General features: G+C 47.6%; 3 protein-coding genes across 3 annotated transcripts; all 3 read left to right on the top strand.

Annotated features, from left to right (window-relative positions):
• Window positions 1–2,089: 2,089 nt before the first annotated feature.
• On the top strand, window positions 2,090–3,008 carry NCS54_01498700 (Hypothetical protein; the record flags this gene model as incomplete). The annotated part of the gene is made up of 2 exons (XM_053160104.1): window positions 2,090–2,261; window positions 2,785–3,008. The coding sequence occupies 2 exons, from the start codon at window positions 2,090–2,092 to the stop codon at window positions 3,006–3,008; spliced, it is 396 nt and encodes a 131-aa protein (XP_053016079.1).
• Window positions 3,009–3,056: 48 nt separating this feature from the next.
• Window positions 3,057–3,345, top strand: NCS54_01498600 (Hypothetical protein; the record flags this gene model as incomplete). Its single annotated transcript, XM_053160103.1, has 2 exons — window positions 3,057–3,134; window positions 3,187–3,345. The coding sequence occupies 2 exons, from the start codon at window positions 3,057–3,059 to the stop codon at window positions 3,343–3,345; spliced, it is 237 nt and encodes a 78-aa protein (XP_053016078.1).
• A 12,900-nt stretch (window positions 3,346–16,245) lies between these two features.
• On the top strand, window positions 16,246–23,779 carry NCS54_01498500 (Hypothetical protein; the record flags this gene model as incomplete). Its single annotated transcript, XM_053160102.1, has 7 exons — window positions 16,246–16,825; window positions 16,878–17,221; window positions 17,367–18,403; window positions 19,597–19,649; window positions 19,812–22,629; window positions 22,788–23,641; window positions 23,757–23,779. The coding sequence occupies 7 exons, from the start codon at window positions 16,246–16,248 to the stop codon at window positions 23,777–23,779; spliced, it is 5,709 nt and encodes a 1,902-aa protein (XP_053016077.1).
• Window positions 23,780–24,164: the final 385 nt, after the last annotated feature.

Genomic DNA, 24,164 nt, shown 5'->3' with positions numbered 1-24,164 from the left:
CATTACTCACTTTGGATGATTACCCGTGTGAAGAGGATAGCCTCTCAGTGGCTGCGATTACATCAGGCCACCAGAGGGCTTTGTGGTCTGAGGTTGAAAATGTAAATTCCGTCATCACCAAAATCATGGCGCAATCTTCCAACCACGAGTAAACAGAGTTTGCCGGCCAGCGGTCGCACTGCAGTTCCTTCTTAGTCACAGTTTTGAGCGTCTGCGAACTGAAGCTTGTTGCGCTGTTTCGAAACCGTCTTCAGACTGCATGTCTAGTTCTAATCACACTAAATTAGATATCCCGTCTTGTTGACTACAAAATAACTGATCCTTGAAGTGACTACAGCCTTTGTTCATCTATCCACTGCTCGAGCTTTTCTAATGGAATCTGCCTTTGCTGGCCATGGGAATGCCCATCTCCATCGAAGCCACAAACCCCGTTGGCACATTTGAATGCGAGAGTCATGTGATCGTTTTCCTTGCGGCAAGCCACGCGTCGCGAGGGTCGCGCGCAAAAGCATGGAGGATTCGTGTCCTCTATTCCACGATAGTCGTCAAATGAGTAGAAATAGCGGCAATCCTGAATTCGGCAAGCATAATAAGCACGACCAGCGTTGCCTTTGTCATTCGTTGGACTCGTGTGTTCGAGTACGGTCCGCTGGCGGCAGCGTGGGCAAATGGGGGCTCCTATAAAATATGCCATCTTGTGGTTAAGGAGATGATGGTTCGCCCAGTATGAATGAAGGTTAAAGAGCCAAAGGTCCTGGTAGAATACACAGAGGCGTAGAAACACGCTAGCTATTGCCTGCAAGAACAATGGATGGCTCTTAAATAATCTTATCTTGAGGTACAGCCGACCCCCCATTGATTGCAGCCACCAAGCAATAACTGTGCGGAGCAGAGGGATGCGCATGCCACAGGTGTGAGGGTACTGTGGCCTCCACCCCACCAGGTGATCGCCAATAGCCCTATTCTATACCCCCTGATGGACGCACTGAACAAAGCCATCGGGTCAGCAGAGATTACCCTTTTTGAGTATTGCGGTCCTTGGGCTAGCCTATTCCAGCTTTAGTGCATCTTAGTTGAGCGAATCAGAATTTAGCGGTCACGCACTAACCCCTTTCGATTTTCGCGGTCAGTTCAGGGGGGATTTATTTCCTGGATAACCGTCATACTGTATCTTACCCATCATATGTTATCCTAGAGTTCCAATAGTCATTGTACAGTAGGGGACAGGAAGATTGATGGATTGCACAGTAGGCGGGCGACTGCATGCCAGAGGCGGCTCGAGTTTCACTGCATTTTTAAACGCACCAAAGGGAATCAGAAGACCGTGGTTGGTTCGACCAGAAAGTGTGTGTGGAGGTTGGTCAGCCCACCGTCATGGCGGATCCAGTGGAGGCCGAGATCGTGGTGGAGCAGGACACCCCCTAGTAGTCAATAACAATATCAATTGTACGGAGTAGTAGAAATGTTTTTTCTGCCCCACTTTACAGGGGGTAGAGTTGATTTTAGTGACAGGGGTAGACTTGATTTTCTGTCAGCCAATCACCGTTATTCTGTCTATTACGTAATGAGCGCGACACGCTCAACGCGTAAAGTGAGAGAATTGCAGTCGTCATTCGGACTTGCGAATTTCCGGCTGGGCGCTGTGGTAACGGACCACATGCCAAAACAAAACAAACCTGCGACACCAAACCATTGCATTCAAGGCGATTGATCTCGCGCCGTCTCATCCTGCGCAAATCGAACAATAAGCACGGCTATTACTCGTCAAGTAATGCCATCGAATTTCATTTCCGCCTCTGGACATGGATTCTGTCGTTATCCAGGCATGGGTTGAGGAAGTGAAAGCCTGCCCCCTAACAAACCATCCTGTCGACACAACACTCACAGTCGATCCATTGCTTAACAATCCGCCTCGACGTCGCCTTTCTGATGAGATGTCGAGCCCATTGAAACGTCAGCGAACGAGTGAACACTCCGATTTCTACCCAGACCCCGACGAGACTCCAACACGTCCCCGACCGCAGTTATTGCGACAAGACAGTGATGGAGCCGTCTTTGACGATTCAGCCATCCGAATAGCCACTTCAACATGCTCAACGTCCTCTTTCACTGCAGTTCTAGCAAGCAGAGCCGCTTTTTCAGCTCCCACAACGGCTCAACAAGCCTCGACAGACACCTCACATTCTACGGCGCGACCGCGAAGTACATCTCCAACGAAGCGATTCCAAAAGACGGCCAGTCTGTTAAACCTGGTGCGACCCGTTCGTTTCACGAAAGAGCGTGACCTTGGAAGTGTCCTTTCGGACGACGCTCAAATGGTTTTCGAGGCTCTCTCTGCAGTTGAGGCAAAAGAGGAGATTCTGCCAGCGACTCTTCGAGGATGTTCAGATTTTCGAGATACGAGAATTCGCGGCTTCATGTGGAAATCCACACATACTTCTGACCAATCTATTGCAGACAATGAGACGACACTTCTTGACAGCCATGCACGCCTCCGAGGCATTGTTGACGATTCTATTGCTTCATCCAATCTCCATTGATCAGAGGCCGCTTGGAACTGCCTCGTCCACACGCCGCTTCTACGGCATGCAACCTCTCCCTTTGCTTTTCTCGAAGTTGAGCCCATTGCCTCGGCTCAAATCATGCCAGCCTTCCGTCCTTTGTCAAAGGCTGGGGATCAAACTCCATCCCACCCGTCCAGCACCAGTCTATCCAGGGCGAGCAGTGCGTCTGGGCAGGATTTGGGGACTCATCAAACTCGGCCGAGTTCCGTTGTATCTTTAGTCCATAAGATGGTTGACTTTGCCCTGGTCGTTCGACCCGAAAAGGAACTTCAGAATCTCATCGACACATTCTTGGACAAGCAGCCGCACACAATGGCTACGATCAACCAAACTATATATGAACCTCTCCGCACCCGACCAGCTCCTATTTTCATCGAGATCAAGACCTCATCTGGCAACATGGACACTGCTAACGTTCAGCTTGGCGTCTGGGTCGCTGCGTAGCATGAGCGTATGCGCGGTATCATTGCGCTCGGGGGAGGGACAGACAAGATGATCACGATCCCCGTTATTCAGGTGGTTGGTAGTGTCTGGACCCTCCTGTTTGTCATGGATGCAGGCGCGGAAATAGTAAGTTGCTTTGCACGCATGTCGATTTGGGTATCTAACAATGGAAAATAAGCGCGTGCTCGATGGGAACTTTCGGATAGGTAATACCGACAGCATTTTTGGCATTTACCAGTTGCAAGCTGCCATGTCCGCGCTTGCCGACTGGACCAAGAACACGTTTCAGCCTTGCTTTACTGCGATTCTGACTCGCGCAACTGGATTACAGCTCTAAGAGTGACAGAAAGAACCAGCGTCAATCAACAAGCGAAAGAGGCACCGTGGTTATCACATGAAGTATGTTTATATCTCAATGAGCATCTCGGTATACAGTCCCTCTATGAGACCAATCTGCCATCTGTCCATGTGCGCATCACATGGACCAACTGTTCAAGTCGCGGATTCCTCTGGCTAACAAACAGCCTATGACTTCAACCAGGAAACTTCAGAGAGTTCTGCGCCAGTCACTGGACAAGAATAAAAACGCCTTAATCACTTTCCTTAAACTATTACAGTCCGAGCACAGCACGACGGAGAGACGGCTAGTACTCAAGCTTAGCACCACAGCGTGCTTTACCAAGGCGAGGTATACCTAACGCGTCAGTCTTCGACCTCCATGTCCTATTTTTGACGATTCAGCCACCGCTCACCAAGCCTTCACTGGGTCATCGCCTCATTGACTTGGCTGTTCTCTTGAATTCTCCTCGGTCTGAAGAACCCGATCAGCAGCTGCACTGAGAGTTATTCGATATGATATCCGGCATGAAACAATCCCGAGGTAGACTTGGGATGACGACATGGGCTTTGAGAGAGATGTGGGCTACCGAAGGGCACAACATTCTATGTCGGACGATCAATACCAACGAGACACTTGCGGTGCAGTATGAACTTTCTTGCGTCCTGGCGTCCTGTAGAGTCGAGACAATACCAAGACATTTCGGGCCATATTATGTTCTCCATCCTGATGTATATCACCACGGATAAAACGCCTTTTTTATCCGACTTGCTCCCAATATCCAGCCTACTGTAACTTAAGGTTCTTAATCTCAATTCGTCCAACAACCGAAGGAGGGGTATCGGCACATCTTTTGAAGACCCATGCTCGGTTTTACCTCAAACTTGAAAGAGATTTATTGTCTCCTGCAGGGCCTATGGTGCCTAAAAAAAATTTATCATTACAAGTTATTGTGATAGATGGCATGGCATAAGCTGCTTGATCGGCTCGATTGCTAAAATGGGAGAAAAATTACTGGATGATGATTCTGCAGGGAGATAGTCAAATCAAGTCCGGCCTACACGCCTCTTGTTTCTCCTCAAAGACAAAAGCTAGAAACGGCTATAATTTGGGAAACATTGCTCTCACATTCGTAGCATTACTCGAGCGCCCTGTTGCCAGCTTCCAAAGCTCTTAGGCCTTTAGCTTCAACGCGGAGCGGCGAACCAGGGACCCTGATGGGTTGATCGACGTTATCTCTTCTCGGAGGAAAGAGAAAACTGCGTTGATCCATTATCGTTCTTGGTTTAATGGAAACCCTTGTCGAAGACCCCATTGTCAACTTGTTTAACCAGCTGCAGCCACAACCGCCCCGTCGCAGTGGTCGAATCTTACTACGTACAAGCAGGGCGGACATGAGCACACGCCAGACAGGTGCCTAATTACAGGCAGCTGATCAAGTCGTGGCGGGGACACATGGGTATCGGACTTCGGTTACGCTTGATCGGCCGGCGGTAGGTGGGCGGGGAAGCGTTTGTTCCACTTGGCGGGGCTGGTGTGGGAGGGGGTAAGGCGCAATCGTCTTGAAGGAAGACGTATTACGACATTGCGAAATCGTGGTGGGGCAGTGAGGGGAGAAACTGCCGGGCTCAGCCGCAAGTGCGACTAGATTCGAAATCATTGGCCCGTCGTCATCTTGCCTTAGTTTAAGGTGACACTGAAAGTTGCACTAGTGGGTAGCTGAAGCCATCGCTTACCCCGCACACCTTGTTAGCTTAAATCGTGGGAGGGCACACCGGCCCGCCCCGTGCTGATCGCTTAGAGCCTACTGGATGGTCTGCGTTATCTAGTCGCCCTCGAAGCAAAAATCTTGCTGCTACGTTGCAGGTGCTGGTTATAACCGAGCTTCCTATCCTACCTCACACGATACGAAGACCTATGAGTTGCTTATCTACTGGTAGTAGCCAAGGCGGATAAAACCGGCAAGATGCGGTGTTTTCCTAGTCAATGTTGTCGGAAATGCCTAACCTGTAGCAACACCAAAACAGTCATGCACTTTGCCGTCCGAACTGCATCTTGCCTTGGTCGAACTGAGATGGCTTACTGGGTTGCCGGGGCGCGTGATCAGCTGCGCTACGTTTATGGGGGCCCGAGCGGTGGTCAGTGATCAAACGACCCTCCTTGTGTTGCTCGAGACGTGCATCCAGACGAGGTATTGGGTCCAGGAAAGGAGACCATTCCGTCGTTATAGCAGCCTGATAGCTCTTGGTGTTGTGGAGCAGTATTGTGGATCACTCTCTATAGTAGGGGTATGAGGCCAGACGGCAAGTGGGTCTCAGATCACAACAGCGAGTCCGCGATTCCTAGTTAATACATGCCGTGAATCACGCGTATTCGCGTCTGCTCATCAGCTACGCGTCCTGTAATTAATTTAATTATTTACCCTGGTTTAAATCAAGTCTACCCCTAGCATAAATGAGGCCTACCCCTGCGTAATTCAAGCCTACTCCCTGATACGTGGGTCTAGAAATTAAATTCTACTCCCCTGTAAAAATCAATTCTACCCTGGGTTGTTTGACATAAAACAAATGAATTCTACGTAGAATTGATTTTGGTATGGAGCACTAGGCAGAACGGACAGTACCCAGCCCTGGCGAGAAGTGGAAAAGCGGCGCACTTCTAGTCTACATTCCTGAGTAGGGACGTTCCGAAAGGCATTGGCAGGCCCGCAGGGACCGGTCTCCTGTTATAAATCAAAAGCTCACGTGAATCCCACGTGATTCTTAACAGAAAATTCCCTCCCAAAGATGACTTCTTTCCACTTGATCTCGAGGGGGTGAATTCGAAGTTCATCCACGTGTGCCAAATCAGAGTGGGAGGATTAGGACCATTAGAGGGACCCGGGTGTGGTATTAATCCGGGCCAACCAGAAGTGCAGTTGCGCTTCCGAATCGGGTAATCACTTTTGTCCCGGGGGAGCATTTTGGGCGGTGAAAAATCCCAGAGCTTAAGAAGACCTTTCGTACCGAAAGGCACAGTACCCTTATCGCTTTTGGCTGGTCTCGTTGTGACTGGTATCTCGTCTCTGGGGAAAGAGGAAACTACGTCGATCCATTACCATTATTGGTTTTGATAGAAACCCTTGTCGAAGCCCCCAATGGGGGCTTGTTTGACCGGCTGCAGCCACAAAGTGACCCCGACGGAGCCTTTCCACATTTGAAGCGCTAGTCAAGGTCAGTAGGTAAGCAGCCTAGATTGCATTTTTAGTATAAAGAACCACACCCAACCTTCGTACCTACCTACCTACCTTCCCTCCGCGGCTTACGTTGCAATCGTTAGGCTTTATCTTAGATATTCCTGCCATACATTTACTCGTGACAGCGGTCCTTCAACACTAAAGTCAGTCATACTTCACTGAGTCTCATCAACAATGCCGAGCGAGTCTAAAGACAACACACCACCTCCGAATCTCGCAGATGGACAAGTCATTCCTGTTTGTGTTGTATTGTAATGGTAAAGTCCTCCAGTGTTCAGTTCTAGCACATAATGTCGAATATTAATAGCTGTAGACATAAGTACAGCAGCAACCGCATTACTAGGTCAACTAGGCTCAAACCGCTGCATGGTTGAAAGTTGCCGTGTCTTGAAGACTGCGTATCGCGCCCTGACAATCAGACCGTCCGCATCTGGCCGGCCGAGACGGGTGTACTTTTCAAATATACTTGAATCATATTCTTAAGCTCGGAGTTTGTGTGCGCTGGGAAGATATAAGGGTTTTTTCAGACAATAGTTGTACTGCCCGTAGCTGCCGGAATATGTGTTTTTCGTTCATAATGTGCCAGCATCTTCTCCGTCACAAATCTGCCCATAATCATAATAGGTTATAAGAGCTGCAACCCGGTTTTTGGATCGCTCTGGCTACTTTAGCATGAGCCAGAGTAGACAAAATTCTTCCTGTCCGTATCCTACTCAATGAAACGTAACTAAATACTCGCTTGAGCGAGAGTGTATAGTCGGGGTTAATGTAAATATTCAATGTGTCTGGTGTGAGGGGGATCTGTCTGCTGGACAGCTGGATGTCGCTTGCCATGCTGACGAGTATACACGATATACGGTTTTCCTTGTATTAAAGCCGACGGCCTCGCCCACGATCGTGGCAGGGCAAGCGCGACGCCTTCCTTTTATAGATTAGTGCGATCCGACATTTTTAGCAAGATGCAACGCTTTCTTAGATTCCAAGTCACAATCTCAATGGCTGCAAACTCGGGGCTTATGCTGTCATCAGTCCACAAAGTAATCGCGGACACGCTGTTATGATATAAGCCCCACTTACGGCTAGCCTCATTCCTCCATCAGTACAGAGGTAGCACAAAGAGTAATCCACAATCATACTGCACACCAAAAGCATGAGGATACGCGCCTTAAACAACACAAAGAGGGTTATTTAATCACTAACCGCCACTTAGGCCTCCTTCCAATGTCGCACAGCCGATCACGCGCCCTTACAACCCCAATAAGCCACCTCAGCTCAACCAAAGCAAGGTATAGTTCAGACGGTAAAGTATATAACCATTTTAATATTACTACAGGTTTAAGCATCAGGCAGCATTAGATTAATGCATTTCCAGCAACATTAGCTAAGAAAACACCGCATCTTACCGGTATTATTCGCCTTAGCTACTGCCAGTAGACAAGCAATTCATGCGTTTTTATATTATACAGGAAGGTTAATTACAACCATCACCTATAACAAAGCAGCAAGATTTTTTACTTTAAGGGCAACGAAATAACACAGACCGATAAGTATATTCTAAGCGATCAGCACGGGGCAGGCCGGTTTACCCTATAACGATTTAATCTAACAAAGTATGCGAGGTAAGCAATAGGTTTTACCTACCCACTACTACAACCTTCAGTATAGCAACAGCCAATAATTTCAAATCCGGTCACACTTACGGCTAAGTCAACAGTTTCTCCCTTCACTGCCCCATCACGGTTTCTTACCCCGGAGCATACGTCTCCAGGACGATTACGCCTTACCTATCCCACACTAGCCATCGACCCGCCAAGCTAAACAAACGCTTCCTCGCCCTCGGGGTCACCCACCCCTACACCCACCCGCCGATCAAGCGCAACCAAAGGTCCAATACCCATGTATACCCGCCACGACTTGATCAGCTGCCTGCAATTAGGCACCTATCTAGTATATACTCATATCCGCCCTGCTCATAAGATTCGACCCCTGCGGCAGGCTATTGTAGCTACAGCCGGTCAAACCAGCCGTCAATGCGGTCTTCGACAAGGGTTTCCATCAACACCAAAAAAACAGCAATACTAGGGGAGGTACACGCGCTAAGTACGAGATCCAAGAAGCGTACACTGACTAGGAAAAATGGTATTAGGTGCCAATACCAGGGTAATGCTCTGACAAAGGGGCGACCTTGAATAACTCCACCGGGAAAGACAAGCCCAACCGCCGGCCTTTAGAGGTAGCAAGGGGGATCTAGTAGAACATCGCAAAGCTACCAGAGAGAGCTCAGCCCTAGTAGCGACGTAGGAGAACGTTAATCCCCATATGAGTAAGCATGTTATTAGTCACAAGACATCTAGCCAGCAGACGACAGCCTCGACAATGAACATGCCATGCAGAAAACCTTACACAAGAGATTCGTACCGGTCTCAAACCTAAGTCTCAGTAGTTAGACGGTAATCTCTCTCGCTAGAGGTATAGTAAAGATAATATATTACTGTGCTAGCAGCGCAGTAAACCATGGCCGCATTCCGATCGCGGTGGTAGATAATAAAGCTCAAGTAATATCATTCATGCTATCTATATCGTAAAACAGCCAAAACATCCGAAACAAACATCAGCCAGTAATCTTCCAAAATCCACTGCCTCAACCGCCGCAGCCCCAAGAGCAATAAATAAATCGCCAGCTCTAACTCCATCCCGCCAAGCCAAACCCCCTTCAACAACACCGACTTACCATTCTCATCCAAGATGCTCGCAACAAACTGCCAGTCATGTCCCTAAACAATAATGCCCGGGAGGAACTCAATAGATCGTAACGATCGGCTACGATTATATCGAAGACTACGCCACTAGGCAGATTACCAGGTTCCTATCTGCAATATTACATTATCGCGTTCTACATTAAGACGCTTAGTCTCAATAGAAAGCGCAATCAATCGTTTACAGAAGTCCCCTAGGTCAGTATAATTAGTCGATTAAGCCAGTCATATTTAGCAGATATCTTTGATGGCTTATTCCTCTATACTTCCCTTTCCAGGTCGGTAAAAGACATAGAAGTCTACCATCTTAGATAGCGCTTCTCGAGGTTTATATATATAGATAATCTACGCGGCTTAAGAATACCGAAAGTCGACTGGTCTATTGCTCACAAATCGGCTAATTCGAAAGGCCTGCTCAAGGATCAGGGCATAGATTTCTCCATTCCACGAGGCCTCGCATTCGCGGTTAAGCTCGCATTCATCGGCGCGCTTCATCAATGCTTATACCCAGTCGATTAGCGGCAAGTCGGTCGCGATAGCTTCGGTCTACGCTCATGTGGCTTCGTCTCAGTCAAATGCGAATCATGGTATTTCAGAATCAGCGCGTCGCAGCTACATCATTCATATTAGAGAAGGCAAAATCAAAGGCTAAAGTAAAGAATAGCAATGTAGCACTGGGACGTACCTCATTCTCAAGCGAGGCTGGCAAAATGCCATTCTATACCCCGTGATGTGCCTTATGTACGAAGCCATAGGGTCAGTCAAAATTACCCTTTTAAGTTTCGCGGTTACTATGCTAGCCTATTTGGGACTTAGCGCCTATAGCCTCTAGCCAACTAGAATTTAATAATCACATACTAACTTCATTTGATTTTCGCGGTTATATACTAGCCTAATTAGGATTTCACGGTTAACTTAGGGGCACGCTTATTTCATTAAGCTATAAGAACTTTAAGATAATCTAAGTTAAGCATTATAATACTATATCTTAATTAATATGCCTAAAATACCTAAGAAGCATAGGCAACCTTAAAAGTATAATACCCTATGGGAAAAAGTAAGGTAAGATATTATTATTAAATGCGCCTAATAGCGGCTTTAAAACTCCTCGGTATATAAAGATATCTGATTTTAAGTCTATATCCCCCTACTAATAGAAGGTTTACTACCTTTATCCTCGCTATAATATCGCCTAGGGTTAATAAGTAGCCTTAATATATTAGTAGATGCCGCTAATAAGTTAAATCAAACTAAGATGCTACTTATTAGCCTCAAACCACATAGAACTAGGGAGACTAGCTTAAATTCGCCTAGCCTATTAGGAGATATAGCGTCGAGATTATATAAGATAGGACTATATAGTGATTAGTATTACTTAATTAAAGATAATAATATTTATAAAACTTCGGACTTATAGTTATATAATGCTATTATATTAGGTTCCTCATAGAGAGATAGTATATTAAGGTTATTGCCTGAGAGAATAAGCACCTTACCTAACCTAGATATATATAAAGTAGTTAAAAATAACGCGAGTAAAATATAGGACGATAAGAATGCAACCGGCTAAGAAGATAGAACTAATGGTAGATTACTATTTAATATTAAGTCTTAATTAGAAGATGCTTTTAAAATAGACTTTAGCTCTAAATTAAATATCTTAGATACTAAAAGTAAGATAAATATAGATAATACTAGTATTCTTTTTAAGTTAGATCTCTATTTAGTAAAATGTTTCTTAGAAAGGACCTAGGGGCATTTATATAATTACTAAGGGGAAGAAGAAAAGGAGGAGGATAAAAAAGAAGAAAATACCGACGAGGGTATATAGCCTAGGCTTAGTCTAAAGGAAATAGCTAACTATTAGTAAAACCTTACGGTACTAGATATAATTAATACTATATTACCTTAGGCTTAGATAGACGAAAACAAACAGGTTTAGCTAAATTAGTCCCTGATATTAAGTAGTAGAGATAATCGCCTAAACTTAAATATCTAAAGGTCTCAAAAAATTACCCCCAATATCTAATATACTTAGGATATAAATAGCGTTATCTCCTGGGCTTTATATCTATTAATTAACCGTGGACTTTACGTCTTATATTATCTACTAACTTTAAGGAATTTTAGAAGTAGCATTTATATCTTCTACTAAGGAATAGCTTTATATCTTATCTCTTACCTTTAACTAGGCAGCAGGCGCTAATCTCCTTAATTTAGCATATATATTTTCTTCCCTAGAATTTCCTATATCTATTAAATAACTACTTACCTTACTAAAGACGAACGGCGGATATAGATTAACTAACTTCTTTTGCCCGCGATTCATCGCTATTGTCCATCCGATATAATCCAGCATCATCCCCGTTCCTTTGATGATATGGAGAGCAAAGCCTATAGTCGCCAACGAGAAACCTGCGGGGGGATGGTTCCTAACAGAATAGATATATATTATTACCTTCCTCAAGAATACCTATAGGCGATTTAGTACCATATGACTCAGAATACTAAGTAACCCAAACTCGCTATATTTCACGAAATATTCATCATACTCAGCGCGAAGAACATTAAGCTAGAAGCAAAATCTCTAACATTTTAGGAATGCCATGCCAAGATTACAACTTACCTTCATCAAGTATTAGATTAGTCAAGAGCCGATTTATCCAATATATAGGTAGATATTAGCCTCGAAGATACTATAGCTTCAGAGAAGTGCACATTCTTGCACAAAAGTCGATATTTAGAGTCCTAGGTCCATTCGATGAGGTATAGCGCCGACAAACCACTAATATCGTCGGAATATTTTAACTGTAATCTTACCGGCCAAGCAGGTAGCGCTAAGGTAGAGACTCGCCGATCGCACCCCCTGCGCAAGGGAGGTATTACTTATGCTCAACGCTACAACGTAAATAAGGATCTCTTTTCGACAGCCTCGAAGCAGGACTCTAGGTTATTCAATAAACCAAACCTAAAGGGGCTAACATATCCATCTTTATTACTCGACGCTTAGATCATAGCTGCTCGGCAGTATCGCAACGCCGGGCTAGCGACCTCGCTCCAGTCTACACCGAAACTCAAACGGCTTCATAAAGTATTTCAAGCTATAACGTCTCGAATAAGATTCGCGTTAGACAGTTCTATAGAGACAAGCTTCAGCGTTTAAGAAGAATATTAAATCTCTTAGGAACTATTTATAACTATAGATCCTTCCACATCACACCCTCGCGGTCCACATCGCCCATTCTAAGTATTACCAACTGCTCATATAAACGAATTCATGCGATAAGAGTTTAATCGCTGGCTCTCTACTATCAAATTTATCCGGGCCCAAGGAAGCCAGCGCGATGCCAACTAGGAAGATCATCAAAGAAACATGATCATAGTCACCATCCTTCTTCGTTCTCTGAAAGCCAGCGTCAACTGCCATCATGTTACAAAGCGCTCACAGATATTCAAAGGCACATACAAGAGCCGACAGGGAAAGCCTCTCCATAGTCTAGATTTCAAGAGCAGTATGCGTGAGATAGGCCTCGCTTAGTTACCTCCTAATCTTTTCAATTGGTCTAATTTTCACCTCCATAACGACCTCATGGCATTAACCACATTCACTTTCAATAGACTCCAGGGAATGTTTCGCAATTAGAAGGACATAGAATCTATGAGCCAGGAGTATTATAAAGCCAGAGAATTAGAGGATCACCTACGGACCAGCGAGCTAAGTAATTATCCTAATATTTTAGACCGTATGCAAAAGATAATTTATCGGCAATTTACGCTCCAAGTCATTCAATAAACCTACAGCACCAATACTACTCTCGACTTAGGCTTCAAGAGCAAGCATAAATCAGCCTAGGAAGGTTACCGAGGACTAAGCTATAAAATCATCCACACCTTAGCTAGCGAGCCACCCTATTTATCTTATACACGGAAAGGACCGCATAAATTAGGAAGAGCCTACTATAATAGGGTGCAGGGGCTTTTCAACTAAGACAATAGGATCGCCCGCACACTCTAGGATCACTATTATTATCGACAGCTGGCTCAAAGGTTTTATACATCTATCGAGACATACCTTAGCGCCGCTAATGCAGAAAGCTAGAAAGGATCTCTAAGAAGACACATATTGCCTCATTTTTAGATAATTCCATACTACAACATACATAGCTTGTTCACCAGGTTACCAAAAAGCCCAAGCCAACTCAATACCATTCGTCCATTCATCTCCGGGTTACATCAATAGAGGAAATAGGAGGATAATATAGAGCTTTACAGGGAGGATCATTGGTTACTCGGCGGAAATATCTACATGTCAGGCTTTCCCATCAGTCTACTGCCTAAAAATGCAGCCGAGGCTAAGACTAAGGCTAGGACTAAGACTAGGACTAATGCTGCCGAAACGGGGCTACAGACTTCCTTAATCGACTTTAGATATCCTATTCCCTTCACTGAAATCCCGCAAACTATTAAAAAAGGACTTAACTTTACACGACAACTATATACTTCCGGCAATCAGAAAATCTTAGCGCATTACAAATATGCTCGCGACTATCTCGAGCAGGCTCTTAAGGATCCTTTATGTGATCTCTTGCTAATAATAGTACTAACATTTACGTCGTCTATAGACACACCTATACTACCGCAAAACAAGAATAACTTTAAGCCCGGCCCTCAGAGGAATAAGCAGCTTTTAGCTATGACACTCATAACTCAAATGCTTTAATTCCTCTACCCGCAGTGCTTCCCTTAGGATTAAGATAATAATATAATTCTTAGGATCCCCGAAATGATAAAAAAAATAGGTAAGGTTATATCTAAGACCGATCTAACGACCCCATATTAATAAATCTTTTAAAACATAGAGGAATTAATAATTACATCCTCTGTAAACTTAGCTAGGTTATCCGCAATCTAGCATATAGATATCGGGAAAATCCATAGAATTATAAGCTAGAGCTCCGTTCAAATAAGGAGCTCCTCGAGTTGCGAACGGAGTTATTATTATTAATAAACAATTCACCTATATTTATTAGTCTTATATTTAATACCCAAGATGACATATAGGTCAAACATTACCTGAAGATTATCACAACACATATAACATAGTATATGCGAAGTATATATTTAGACACGAGAATTAGGCTCCCGCTAGGCTTAAGTCCGCGGGGACAGTAGAATTCACGCAGGCAGTCAATAAGGACATTTTATATCATCAAAATTCAAATACACTAACGCATATAGAAATAAATAGATAGAAAGATAGAGAAAAGCGTAATTAATTAATTGATATTAAGACTATTTTCCCCTTACTCTTAACTAAGAAACTCGCAAATATAAGGTATCTATCCCGTTATCAAGACAAAGATAGCCCTATCAATCATCATTATACCCTGGTCGTTTATCTATGACTTAAACCAATAAGAGCAAGGCTTAGACTAGACGGTATCCTGGTTTGGACCGGACGGTATCCTAGTCGGCTCCACAACGACGTCCTAAAACAGGCAAGTTTTCGTTTTGCGCAATATGCTTAACTAAATGTTAGGGTAGATAAAATTAGAAACCAAACGATCCCGTCATAGCTATAGATAACTACTGGTTACAGACTTCATCGTATTATATACGATCTAGATTTTATCTCCCTACATAACATAGTTCAGATATAAAACATCTACTAGCAAGGAAACATCTTACTAGTTAGGAAATTATCCTATATTCTACGTCACTATAAGTTTACTTTTATATCATATTTGCTTATCGCGCTCATTCTTCGCTCTTACCCTAGATCACCATATATAGTATCCCTAAAGGAAAGCAAGTGCCAAGTTGACCTCATATTTGCTTTTTCCTCGTTAGCACGCACCCCTATCTAATCATATATTAAAACTCGAAATTAAGCTTACCCCTTTACTAGGTCTTAAAGAATACGGACGTTAAGACGCGTCAAATAGGGACATAAACAAATACCAAAACATCCCCAGAAATAAAGAGATCCAACAAACCCGCAAATCTATAAGCATACGATTTATTCTGCCCTATCTCCTTAAGATCAAACGCGCTAAGGGATCATAGCGCCTCCATCGGTTTCACCCAAATCCAAGAAACAACGAGAATAAGACCATGGTAGAAAACAGCGCCAATAGTTACGTCAGCAGAGCCTAGCCCAACAACTCCTAGAAGCTGACAGCCATAAAACTATCCGGCTAGTAAGCCAGGTCCATCACGCAAAGGTCAATATTACTAATCATTAATAGGGCTTACAAATTCAAGTTCTCCCCATCATCAAACTCATAGTCCCGCATCCTATTAGATCATTTACATAAGCACTCCCATCAGGGCCATCCTACCACCTCGCCAGCCAGTATTCAGCACCTCCCGCCAAAAACCTCTAATTTTCGAGATTCCTCTATTAGCTATAATACTTCTCAACAAATCCCCCCCCAAACAGCTATATTATCGGCCGCTCCGGTAATATATTCTCCGACAGATATAAGACAAATAAGCAATGCGTTTCACACCGACGCTGATTTAACAAGCGGGGCAGAACTATTAATGCAAGGATCGCTCGAGGCCGTGGCTGCCACAATTTCGGGTTCTTCGGATACAGATAAAGAGGCGCAAGCAACAGCGGGCCGTCCGCGGAGAGACCCAGCCTTATCGGAACGTAGACTCACACAACTTCGCGTTAGAGCCTATCGTGCCCGCCAACACTTATCGACAATACCGCAGACTACCCAGGCCCAGGATAGTGGCCCTTTGTCAAGTTGGATCAATTCGGGAGATCAGTGTTCAACCCAGGGTATTTCATACCCTCCACAGAACGATCCAACTTCGCCCGGCCCTTTTCATCAAGGTAACGCAGAACAGGCAGCAAGTCATTAGAGAGGAACTAATTCCAGCTCTCCGGCCTTTCCGATGACCTCGGACTTTAGCTTCGCTCCGTTCAATACTACTAGTAATCACTTCCCCATTACTACACCCGCATCTAACCCCCCGCTTGGCCCATCCACTAGCCACCAACAACAACCATCCTCCGGCTCCGCCAAACCACTAAAGCCTTCTCCGCCATCATTCACAGAGGTCGACTCACTAAGAAGGCAGGCTAAACCATACCGCCTTGCCATCGCCGAGTTTCCCATCAACCTCCTCACCTCTTCGTGGTCTCGCGACAACAACAGACCCCTCAAACGCAATCATATCGCCCACCTTTATCAGTCTTTCCGCCACGGTAATCTCACCCGTCGAGCTAAGGAGAACTACATCCAGGTCACCTGCAGTGCCACCGCCGTCGACAGCATCATCAGGACCATTGCCGAAACAAATCGTCATCCCGATGATCATCCTATACTATCATTCAAGCACTGGGCCGGCGTCAACGACGAGAAACCCAAACTCATGGCCGGCCAACATCGCATTGAAGCATTGCGGGACTACGTAAAGCAAACTAGTTCTAGCACAGACGATCTATGGTGGATCTGCGAGTTTTATGATAAGGGTGCGTCTTTACTATCGTCGTCATCATCAGACGCTGACTAGCCTAACCCCAGACACTCTCCCCGTCGAGTTGGACATCAAGCTCCGCGTCAACCGTCGCGACCTTACCCTGCCCGACAGTCATGGCCAGATCTGGTTGCAGCTCGCCTCCGCTTCCGACCGAGATCCCACCCTTTTCTCCCCTCAGAAAAATAAGAACAAACAAGCTCTTGAGAAAAGGATGCTGGATATTCTCTGCCTCCGCAGTGAAACCCGCTTTCCCAGCAGCCGACTTGTCACTCTGTGGAGGAATGAGCGATGGAGGCCTATGATCACCCGCTGGTGCAGAACTCAGATAGGGAGGGCAACCTTCAATATCTCCATATGGGATCGTATGGCCAGTTACAGAATCGATGATGTGAGTGACTCTTCTTACACTTGTGGAGGTGCAATCAATTCATCGCCATCATCATGGTGGACCTTATTAAGCCGAGCTTTACGAGGCTGACGCGAGCGACCCTGTCGTTCTATACGAGCAGTATTGGTTCGACACATTCTATCAGGTGCTCGAAACCCTCAAGACCTTGCCAACCCCTGCCGCCGAATCCATTCAAGTCTCAGACTGGGCCAAGTTAGTCACCGGTCTCGGAAACAACACCTATACCGCCACAGACGTTCGCCAGCTCTTCTACCCAAGAGACAGTAGCGACGGCGATGATTCAGCTGCCCCGACCTCTCGCCAGGCCGGCTTCTTCGCCTCGCTTGACAAGAAAAGCTATTACGACCTTTTCCGCCATGTCCTTCAACATCATCCTGCTCTTCCCTTTCCCGATGTGCAGTCGCTCCTAAGGATAAAGAAGGATGAAGGCGAGATCATAATACGGGTCATGGACCATGTCGTGCGCTGGGTCAATGCCCAACCCACCGATATCGTGAATCGTCATGAGAACAACAAGCCGCTAAGGCGACAGGATCTGATGCCTGCCATTGAAAGGCTGATGGCGACCGCATGCGGGGCCGATTGGTGGGCTCAGCTGCGAGAGGAGGGCGACGACGTCGCAGCTTGGTTGGAACTGCGCTCCCGATCTCTGGAAAAGCAGGTCCTGGACTACGTTCGGCGCCACATGGCCAGGTTCAAGGATCCTTCGACGAAACACTATCTTGCCCTGATGCCGGAAGAACACGACGATAGCTACGCAGAACGCTTCGCCGCTGACGACCTATGGGTGGGTCTTTTCCGGGTTGTTCGGGACACTATTGGATCGGCATTCCGCCCAGTGTGGCAGGATTCGGTGTCAGATCGCGTCGGCAATCTTCGCGGCGGAGATGAGGCTCACCACCCTGACGGCGAGACGCGTCGTGGGCCAGCATCTGCCATTACGCGCGCCATCTGCAGTCAGCTTGTAAACATACCCGAGGTGGAGGAGAACCCGGCACTCCGTGGTGTGTACGCCTCCACCGAACTTGGCACGTACATCGATCAAGCCGTTCTTGCGTGGGCTGCGGACCGGTGTCGCAAAGCAGTGGAAAGCAATGAGTCTGATGATGGAGTCCCTTGGTCGGACGAAGCGTTGCGAATGATTCAAATGGCACACCAAGGGTATGAGAGACTCTTGTCGGGGATGACGGCCACAGTCTCCGATGATCAGCAGCAGCAGCCGTCGCAACGGTTTATCCCGATGAACAAGACGAGCGGGGCCCAGGGGCGCAATTATCGAACCGGGGAGGCGGCCAGGCTGGCAGGCTTGTCATCGATGCAGCAGTCAAGCTACACGGCCATATCACCTTCGCCGCGGTCCTTACAATCATCGAGGAATCATCACAATAGGGGCAAACAGGGGCAAGGAGCTATGGGCTATCCACCACCACAACAGCCGCGTCCCGTGGCAGAGATTGGTCGTTCTCTGCGACTGCCGGGAAGGCCAGTAGGGGGAACCAAGGTTATTCAGTCGCGGGGGGGCAGGAAAAGCTTCTCGACCGGCCAGTGCAGCCCCGGTCGATCTAACCTGGCTAAGAGAAACGCGCCAGCGTCGTCGCAGACAGCAGAGTGGATAGATGGACCCGTGGCCACATTAGGAAGTCGGCGATAGAAATAGATATGCCGGAGCTACCCTATTTCGAGCGGACACGCTACGGAGAATGAGCGGCTGGGGAGATATACGAGCCTCTCTACTTAAAACATCTTGTATATAATACTATAATACTATATATCTTAAGTTAAATCGACCAAAGTCGATAGAAAAAAAAAACACTAATGATGATAATTATATCGACTCCTCAGCGCATACAGGAGACTGCGTAAAATGTGTCTCGGTCGGTTTCGTGGATCGTAAGAAAGTCTTAACGAAATTTGCCTACCAAGTAGTGAGTATGCTTATCAAGTAGCTCTAAAACGCAACAGCTGCGCCGGGAGGGCCGGATACGCCGGGAGGATCCGAAAGCGACCAAGGATGTGATAAAGAACATCAGAGCTCCATAGCGCCTATGATGAGCAAACCACCATCAAGGTGCGATGGCAGGTCCGACGTCAGATGATATATGACAAGATGTGATTAATAGTGATCCTCTTGTACTCATAAGTTGACCATAGCCATACGCGCGTCTGACCCTGTTGGCGTGTCTGGCGGCCGGTTAATGTCCATAAATCGGGTTGCTGAGACTTTCCAAAAGACGTGATATCGATCTATCTAATATTAGGAGGAGTTCATCAGCTCTCAGTCCTAGTACTCCATTCGACTCACTAATTTTTCTGTTGTGTTATATCGCTATCATCGTCATCAAATCCCCATCAAGCGAATACTACCTTGAGGACCCCACGAGCCTTGCCGGTGATTCCTGGATGTATGGTGCGTATGGCAGCGCCCCTTGGCAGGGAGCATGTAGATGCGGTGACGCATTCATTCATTCATCGTATTCGCCTCTCTCCGCTTCACATACATAAGGGTCGGGAGCCAACTAATGATTAATGCTGACTTTTGGTTTGAGTGCCCTCCAACTGACAACCTTAGCTGACGAGTTCATTGCCGAGACGAACGACGAGGCTTTCGACGGGGCGCGTGCTCTTGACCTCCTACAACGTCGAGTTGTCATCGACTACGGGAGTAAGAAGACAGGATCGAGGCCGGCGAGCGAAGAAGATGAATACTACCCCGTCTTTCGCCTCGACTTTGTCAGCATCGTCGGCCGGCCACGTCGACCGATCTGCCGGTCCAGTCATTTCTTCGACAACATCACCATCTCCCTCCGGCACTGGAACGCGCCATATAGTGCGAAGCATGTGCAAGGGATTCATTTCGACCTAAGCGGCCGTACCTTTCGCATCGCCACCGGTGCCACCCGAGAGGCTTGGTTCATCGTCATGCACCCGATCCAGAGGGCTTCTTCCAGAAATAGTAACCCTCATCATCGACGGCATGATACGGCATACACAAGGACTGCCCTCGTGCACGGTCGTGCCCTGTTGCTTGCATCCTATATCAAAGACATCTTTCTCCGTGGGGAGCTTCTTGGCGAAGGGGTCGAGCTGAGATGGGCCCTCGGAGGGGCGGAGGCTCAGATGATCGCTTTCGACAAATGGGTCACATTTCAGACTCGTTTCATGGAAGGTTGGGAGGAATTCATCGATGGCCTTTCCGTCCGCGGCGGCGATACTTTCTGGCTCGATCACCAACCCGCTTTCCATGCGTATGACTATGGGGCAAACATCAAGATTGAGGTCAATGAGGAGATAGCAAATCTCGAGCAGGAGACTGTCATCAGACCAACGCATCTCCACAGCGAGATAGATGATGATGATGATGATGATGATGATGATGATGATGATGATGATGATGACGGTTGGGAAATACTACGACAAGGACGGGAGCAGCATGGTGAGGAAGAGGAGGAGGATGGTGATGGTGATGGTGATCAGTATCCTCACCCTAACGCCGAGGAGGACAGCCTCTTCCTGCCAGTAGAGGCTCACAGTGCTGCTTCCCTATCGCCATCATCTCATCTTTTCCGCCCCGACCGCAGTGAGATGATGATGGGTCGTCGACGACTCGAAGATGAGGTCGGTCATGACGAGAAGCACGATCTGCCTGCTGCCGCCGGTGCTGGCCGTATTATTATGACTACGTCGGCTCCGCTCAGTGGCGGCCATTCCCATCGCCCCGAGGATGAAGAAGAGGGAGGGAACGGGGAGGTGTTGGGTGATGATGATGAGCAGGAGGAGAGATTCATCAGGTGGATGAATGAGTCTGAAGGCGCCGTCATGACCCATTCGACCGGCGTCGCGGAGGCACAGCAACAACAGCAAGGAGAGGAAGAGGACGGGCTGACCCATCAGCATCGTTCTGATGGCGATGAGGAGGAGGAAGAGGAAGACCATCGGGGGGCCCCATCATCACCAAGTGGACAGGGAGAACACGACGCTTTGTACAGCGATGGATTAAGGCGGCTTCGCGAGGCCCTCGAGGCAAAGTACAACCTTGACAACATCAGTCATGTCTCCTATGCTCTGGCTGTTGATGTCCACTGCACCGCGGCAAGCACGCATCCAGGTGAAGGAAGAGGTCCTGCAGTGTGCCTGCTTGCTGATCTTAACCGGGTGGCTGGTGAGTTCTACGGAAGTAACTACACCTTCTACCCTCTTGGATTCCACCCTGCGTACGGGAATTTCACCTCGGATCGCCCGCCTGCCTTCTTAGACAGCGACCTATTCACTGTCATGAAGGAGAACATGAGCCACCAGAACCAAGGTGCCGATGTGCTTTCCTTCGGGTTCTTCCAGGGATATTCCAACCTGAAGCGGTCGATCCGTCACCGGCCCGACGACCTACTGGCGAGCCACGGTCTCGCGACGGCTGCACTCACCATTCCCTCGACTGAAGCTCAACGTACAGCTCGCCTCCGAGATAAACAGCAGCGCTTACTAGCTCAGGTGCGAGGGCAGCTTACACCCGAAAACCCTGGTGCCTCGACGCCTTTCGCTCGGGAACGGCAGAGAGTCGAGGCGGCCCTGCAGGCCAACGAGTTTGCCTTCCGGTTCGAGCAAGTGATTTCCATCGATGCTCCACGGCTCGTGCGCCAGCGCCGGAACTTTGACACCGTGCTGCAGCCCATCTTCCAGCTCATGCGGCTCTTCCTCAAGGAGAAGCAGCTCTACGCCGGTGTCTTGCGGCGGTTTCCCCCAGAGATCTTTCCGGGTATGCTGGTGGCCTTTGCCAAGGTCCTGGAAGCGGCCATAGCAGAGATGGATCGCCGTTTCCGCGAGGGAGGATCGAAAGGGTTGGGCATGGCCCTCTCCGAGGGCGTCGCTGCCCTCGATCGACTGGGCAACTTTTGCTTCACTGGCGACCAAAGAGTGCTACCTACCAAAGTCATGAGGCTCCTTGGGACGACAGATAGCCTAAAGACGTGTGGATGGCCATTCCTGTCTCCGCGGATGCTCGACATCCGGGAGGGACGGGGGCTTGTCAACCTGGTAGCGTGGCCGCAGCTGAACAACGGACGGCCGGTGTTGATGCATGTTGCGTCGCTCGAGTACCACTACGATCGCTCTGTAGCTGCCAACCGACACAGCCAACTATGGTTCGCCGAGCTGGGGGGCCGATCGATAGATGGGATGGATAGAATGACGACGTTCCTCCACGAGGTATTCCGAGACTTGTGGGTACCGGAGATGGTGGCCTTTATCTGTCGACAAGTTCGTCGCGGTCTTAATCGTGGCCTTCGCGGTGGCGGCGGTGGACTGCGCAACGACGGCGACATACACAACAACAGTGCTCAGGCGATGGTGGCCTTGGGAGCGTGGGAGGAGCGGGAAACCCCATTCAACTTGTCGTATGTATCTTGCCTTTCTCAAACCATACCATCACCCTATTATTATTACTATTATTGTTATTATTTCTCCTCCCCCCGGCCTTTCCAACTCACTTTCTTTCCGATAATCAAGTGAGAGAGCTATTGCTAACCATACCGGTACGTTTTTCCGATCGTAGGAGCTTTAAGAAACTCTCGGCTGAGGTTCTGAAATTCGATAATCGCTCGATCGATGATTCGAAGATGGTTTTGAAAACTCGACGAGACTTTGCCGAGGAGATATATGTGGCGTTGATGGAAGGCGGCGGTAAGAAAGGCCGCCCGGGAATCGAATCCATCGCACCGACTCATTCCACATGGCCCTCTATCCTCCGGGCTGCCATCGAACACACCAGGGGCGGCTTTGCAACAAGGGCGCAGTGGGTCTCGGGCATCGCAGCTGCGATGGTGTCCACGAAGATTGAATGGGTGCCTGGCTCTCATCGTCGAAGGCTGACACATCAGCAAGTGATACAGCTCGTCGGGGCGGCAACGTCAGCGACTGTGCTCGCAGCTCGGCCGAACAGTCTTAAGCGACGAGCATTGGAGGCAGAGGCTCGCATGGCGGCCAGGCCAGTCGACGGCAAGCGAGCGAGAATACGGCCGCGGATCGACTTTGGCTATAAGATCCCATTCAAACAGGTACCCGACATCGTGAACAGGGGCTTCAACGAGCTACGACGGATATTCGCCAAAGGAGATCAGCGTGTGCTATCTCACTACTGCGTGGCGTACTGTTGTCTGACAGACTGCCTCGAGGATCCGTTATGCGATCTCATGCTCATTCTAACCTTGACCATTACGGCATCAAGTGCGACTCCAGAGGTTCAGCCCAACACAAAGGTCTTTAGCGTCACGACCAAGCGGAGAGACCCGGCCCTGCTGGCAGCAAATATGGTGACGAGAATGCTCTGGTTCCTGCGGCCAGAAGCATTCCCGTGGGAGAAAGATGACGGGCAAGTGTTGCGAGTCTCCGAGATGACGAAGAAGATCGGTGAGCTATCTATCCATCCCCCCCCCTTGGGTCTTGTCTCCAAAGATCTTGCCTATACGACACGATCTATCACGGTCTGCATACTGAAGCTGATCGTCATCATGTTGAACTGTAGAATACAAGGGAGTCAACAATTGACTTCTTCGAGAATTAGGTTGGATCTAGGTTAAAGGCAGTCGAGATAGCCCGCGGAATTGTGAATCGCGTCTCGCGCCGCAAGATGAGCTTTATAAGCTTCGCGACGACTTATTGTTTCTTATGAAGGAGCCGAGAAACTTTATTGGGTGTGTGTTTAAAAGTAATAAGTAAGAATGGGTGGATAGGTGCTCGGGTATTATTCGAGACAGGAGTTGAACTAATAAATAAAACTGATTGGTTAATTGATTACCTGTGAACTCTGCGTGATATTTTATAGGTTAATTCGGCCAACTCATCAGGCCGCATGAGTGAGTGAGTGGCATATTCTGAATGATGAGAATAATAATAAATAGATAGATAACCGTTATGCTACTATTAGGTCACC

This window comes from Fusarium falciforme, chromosome 14 (assembly GCF_026873545.1).
Source record: "Fusarium falciforme chromosome 14, complete sequence".
In the NCBI taxonomy this organism is placed as follows: Eukaryota; Fungi; Ascomycota; class Sordariomycetes; order Hypocreales; family Nectriaceae; genus Fusarium; species Fusarium falciforme.
This window is presented reverse-complemented; position numbering and strand designations above follow the sequence as displayed.